The sequence below is a fragment of the Tursiops truncatus genome, chromosome X (assembly GCF_011762595.2).
Source record: "Tursiops truncatus isolate mTurTru1 chromosome X, mTurTru1.mat.Y, whole genome shotgun sequence".
Taxonomy (NCBI): domain Eukaryota; kingdom Metazoa; phylum Chordata; class Mammalia; order Artiodactyla; family Delphinidae; genus Tursiops; species Tursiops truncatus.
In genome coordinates, this window is record NC_047055.1 from 86,902,424 (window position 1) to 86,907,485 (window position 5,062).

The 5,062-nt window shown below is 55.5% G+C and overlaps 1 protein-coding gene across 1 annotated transcript; it reads right to left on the reverse strand.

Annotated features, from left to right (window-relative positions):
- Positions 1-680: 680 nt before the first annotated feature.
- Positions 681-1,833, reverse strand: ERAS (ES cell expressed Ras). Its single transcript, XM_033849813.2, has one exon. The coding sequence runs from the start codon at positions 1,659-1,661 to the stop codon at positions 825-827; it is 837 nt and encodes a 278-aa protein (XP_033705704.2). The 5' UTR covers positions 1,662-1,833; the 3' UTR covers positions 681-824.
- Between the last annotated feature and the right edge of the window lie 3,229 nt (positions 1,834-5,062).

The following is a 5,062-nucleotide window of genomic DNA, read 5'->3' on the forward strand; positions in this document are numbered from 1 at the left end:
AGAACCAGAGTGGGCTGCCACTCCCGGCCAGGGGTCAGCCCTCCCAACACCATCACCTCCTGGCATGGAACTCTCTGGGCCTTGAGAAAGTGTATTAGTCAAGGTAGGAGGATAGGATGTATTTTGTTAGTTTGATATGTAATGTTTAGTTATATAGTATAGAAGCCACTCTATCTGTACTCTTACCCCAGCCCTGAAGGTATTGGGAGTTGGTGTGGTAACTGGTTTGTGGTCATGGCCTGTGCACTGGCTATTCCCTCTGTCCCTAGTTATCCACAAGTTTTTGCCCAAATGTCACCTACTCAGTAAGGCTTTCCTTGACCTCCCTGTCACTCTATTCCTTTGCCCGCCTTTAATACATAGCCTTATGTTATATCTACAAGTGCAGGGATTTTTAGTGTCTTGCTTGCCTCTATATCTTTTGTACCCAAAGCAGGGCCTGGTACACAGGGGTCTCCCCCACATTTCTTGAATGAAATAATTCTCACAATTCAAGTAGCATTCTCCCCAGTCTCATTCCCACCCACATAACACTTGGCATGGAGGCAGGTTTGAAACCTAAGAACACTATTTAATTTTGCACAAAATCAACTTGACATAATATATAACCAACGCTACGGCCCCACATTGCCAAAAAGCCCATCACCAAAAGAAAACCTCCCCAGGAGAAGGGTCCATCTATCCCCAGTACACCGACAGTGTCCCACACAGCTAGTTGCTGGGGTCGGGGAGCGGGGTGGGGGGGGCGGGCGGGGGGGCGGGTCTCAAGTGAAGGAACCACCACCCTGGTCTGGGGGAGGGTCCACTCTTCTAGACCAAGAACTTCAGGCCACGGAGCAGCCACAGCGGCACATGGCCTTCTGGTGCCGGCCTTTATCCCCACCTGGCCCTGCCATGGCCTCCTTTGCCATGGCCTCCCGGACTCTTTGGATCTCATGGATGAGCAGGGAAAAGGCCTCCTCCACACCTTGGCGTGTCTTGGCTGAGGTCTCCACAAAAGGGGCCCCCCAGCTCTTTGCGAGGGCTGCAGCAGCAGCACGAGCATCTCCGGTGGTGGTCACAAGGTCACACTTGTTGCCCACAAGGACGAGGGGCTGGGTGTGGTGCGGGCCCCAGGTGGCCCGCATCTGCTGCAGCTGGGCTAGAGACGAGGGGTCATCGAGGGCGAAGACACCCAGCACACCATCCCCAATCGCCACACACTGGTCACGCAGGGCCCGATGAGTGGCCTGCCCCGCCGTGTCCAGCACATTCAGAATGCAGCCTCCGTGGTCCAGGGCCATCTCCTTCCAGTAGGAATCCTGGATGGTAGGGTCGTGGTCTTCCACGAAGCACTGGTGGTTCAGCTGGATGGTCAGCGCGCTCTTTCCCACGCCACTCGCGCCCACTACCACGGCCTTGTACTCAGGCAGCTGCTTGCCAACACCCCTGGAGGGTGCCCGAGCCCTGTGGCTCTGCTCCTGGGAGCTAGGGCTCCAGGTGCCCAGGCCCAGATCAATCATGCTAGGCTTTGTTGGCAGCGCCATGGCCCCAAGTGGGCAGCTCAGGGAAGAGATGTGGACAGCAGGCCCTGCAGGTGGAAAGAGAAGAAAGACAATGGGGGTGGGGGGTTTGGAGGTTAGGTGAGACCATTTAGGGGCAAGGGGACAGGTGGGTGTCATCGAATCAACATTTATTGAGTGCCTAGTGTGTGCTAATCACCTAATATACTATAATACATTATTTATGTTGTTTATTCTCTCTCACTCCCTTTTACAACATAAACGCTGTGAGATTTTAAAAACAGCTTATTTATATACCGTAAAGTTAACCTAGCTAAAGTGTACAATTCAATGTTTTTTAGTACATTCACAGAGTTGTGTGACCATCGCCATAGTCTAATTTTAGAACATTTCCAGTCACCCGGAAAAGACACCCCCTGCCCATTAGCAGTCCCTCCCCATTCCGGAGGGAGGGCAGGGATTTCGTCGGTTTTGGTTTCGGATTGTGTCACCATTGGACCCCAACCTGGCACACTGCTAGTCATAGTTTGTGCCGAGCAACATTCCTGCCCCCAGGAGTTTACGTTTTAAAAGATGGAGACAATAAACCAAATAGGTAAGCAAATGATGAGGTCTGTTAGCCATTGTCATTGGAATTTAGTCTTTATTACTCATTCAACATACAGCTGTTGAGAACCTACTGTGGGGCAAGGACAAAGAGGTGGGGGAAAAAACAGATTAAGAAACCCCTGGCCCTCATGAACGTGACATTCTAGTCAGGAAGACAGACAACAACAAAGATAAATCAGTAAAAAATGTTTCAGCAATAGGTGATAAGCAGGCAGAAGGTGCTTGGTTAATGTTAGGTATTTCTATTATAATTTAATTTTCATTCATTAATTCGAGGACATTCCTGCGTGCCAGGCATTGTGATGGGTGCGGGGATGGGGGGTGGGGTGGGGGGCGGGGATATGGCTGAGAACAAAATAAAGTCCCTGCCCTTGGGAGGGTTAGATTCTGAAAGCGAGAAAGAGACAATAAACAAGATAAGCAAGTAAATTACCATGTAGTTAGAAGAGGATGGGCACACAGCAGGTACTCAATTAGCGTTCACTATTAATACTAAGTCACCATTAACCCATTCAATACACATCCTGGTCTTGGTTCGGTGTGTGGCCTCAGGAAATGCATCATAATGGCTGCGGCCCCAAGTATCCCAGGAAGCCCTGGGACAGTGGCAGCTGGGGGGCAGGTGGTAGGTTTGAGGGATCCACAGGGGGTAGGGGTGGAGGGGGAGTTCTGTGGAGTTTGGGATCCGGGGGTCAGGGCTGGGGGGCTAGGTCCCAGGTGGGGATCTAGCTGTGGGGCCCTCAGCCCAGAGAGGATCCCTGAAAAGAGTTGTGGAATGTGCTCGCCCAGGAAGAAGGGGGCCATGATGAGGAGACGTAAGCAGAGGACAGAGCTGAGGGGAGGGGGGCAGCAAGGAGGCCAGGGCAGTAGTGCGGGCCAGCAGTGGGGGATCTGGACAAGCCGGGCGGGATTCAGAGATGTTCCGAAGGCAGGCCTGACAAGATTTGCTGAGGGACTGGGAAGAAGGGGAGGGAGTCCAGGCGACTGGAGAGGTGGGTGCCGTCACCCGAGGCAGGGCCTGGTGAGGGGGCCCTCGCTCTGGGCGGGGGGTCGCTGGGGCTGACACCGAGAGCACCGGACACTGGCAGCGGAGCGCCGGCCGACCTCCCGACACCTGGCGGGGCGCTAGGCCGACGGTGCCATGGCCGCTTCGTCAACAAGGAGCCGTGAGGCTCGGGGAAGTGAGCCGCGGTGACTGGCCCGAGGTCACACAGCCCATGGCAGGGCGACACGGGAATACGGAAGCAGCGCAGTGCCAAGTGCCAGTGGAGTACTGTCGGGGGCCTCTCCCCCACACCCGTACCCCTTCCTTTGTGTCACCTCCCTGACCTGAGGGGAGCAGGGGGCGCCCCCCCAAGCGCAGTCCCACCTCCTTCCAGGCTGGCCCGGGCCCCATACACGTATCCCCTAAGCCCGGGTGGCTGGCCAGCGTGGGGCTGGGAGAGGGGACCCCCAGTTTCACCCCAAAGCCGTGACCCCGTGCTCGGCCTGGACCTCCCCGCTCAGCTCCCGGCTCCCCGCTCGGCGCCCACACCCTCACCCAGGCCCGTCCTTACAAAGGCGGTCCAGGGTTGCTGGCCCCTGAGGATGGGAGGAGACAGGGGAGGGTCCCCAACACCCGACCTCGGCCATACCCCCACAGCCCTATGTGGAAGGACCTCTCAGGTCGGTGCTGGGGGGCCTGGGCGGCCCGGCTCACCTGTGTCCCGGGAAGGCCGGTGGCGCTGGGACCCGAACCCTCTGCTGCTCTGACAGGACTGACAGGGAATGAGACGTTGGTCCCAGCTGGGGGTATGGGGCGAGGTGGGGATGGGCGGGGAGGGAGTGCGCATGCGCAGCCAGCCGCCCTTGGACCCCTCCGCCGGCTCACCCCTGTCCCCCGCCCCGGGGCGAGTGCTGGGTCACTGCCCGCCAGGCAAGTGTGCGCAAAGGAGGTCTTCTTGGGGTGCGCTGTGAGCGCTGACCCCCGCTGTGTGCCCCGTGCATCCTGCTGCACCTCTTCCTTACCTTATCCCCACCTGGGACGTGATTTTGTGTTTTTACTGCGTGGGGGGTGTGTCAGATTTTTGACCTGAATGTCCAGACTTTGCCAAATGTTTTGTGAGGGCCTAAGGCCCTGGAGCTTGTGCTGCCTCAAGTGGGCTTTTTGGTAGCGTGGGAGAGAGTTGCGTCCGGTCCTGGAGGGAGAGAGTTGCAGAGGAGGGGTTATTTTGTAAAGGCAGAAAGAACCTGATTTGAGATGGACGTGTTCCAAGCTACACCATTTTGTAGACTCCCTTGCAGCTATGGCAGTCATGTGACACAATTCTGACCAATAAAATGTAAGCAGGAGTTGTGAGGGCAGGGGCAACCACAATGCTCCTTCAAAATGGATGACTGAGCTGACCCTTCCCCGTCCCATTCTCCTCTTCTTGATTGGGTGGGGCTCTGGTGGTCATCTTGGGGTCAGAGGGTGGCCATGAAGAAAAGTCCAGGAAACCTCAGCCCAGACTCCTTTGAGCTGCCAAAGCAATTCTCATTATGTGGGAGAAATAAAACCCTAAAATTATCCCACAATTCCCCACCCTTGGTCAGTGGTAGACACTCCTTCCCCCAGGAAGCTACCCATGACGACCAAATCCAAGTATGTTAAACCTGGACCCCCCACCCCCCAATCAAGACAAAGACAGATGAAGACACTGAGGCCTAATGAAGACACTTCATGATAGTTTTCTTGCCTTCCCAGCCCAGGGTGTAGCTGGGACTGGCTGTGAGGCTCCTATTTCTAAGGCAGGAGCTCATTTTCTCACAGATTCCCACCATTTAATCTCTTATGGAGCCAGCCAAGCTGCTTGCTCTATTTCCAGTTAGTTTTTGGATGAGCAGGGGGTTGACCTGATAAAGACCCACACCCTCATTCCTTCATTACTCATCAGCCCTGTTGGCCAGGAGGGTGAGCTTCTTTACCCACT

Coding starts and splice junctions, on each gene's coding strand:
- ERAS (XM_033849813.2), bottom strand. CDS start 1,661: ATGACACCCACCTGTCCCCTTGCCCCTAAATGGTCTCACCTAACCTCC.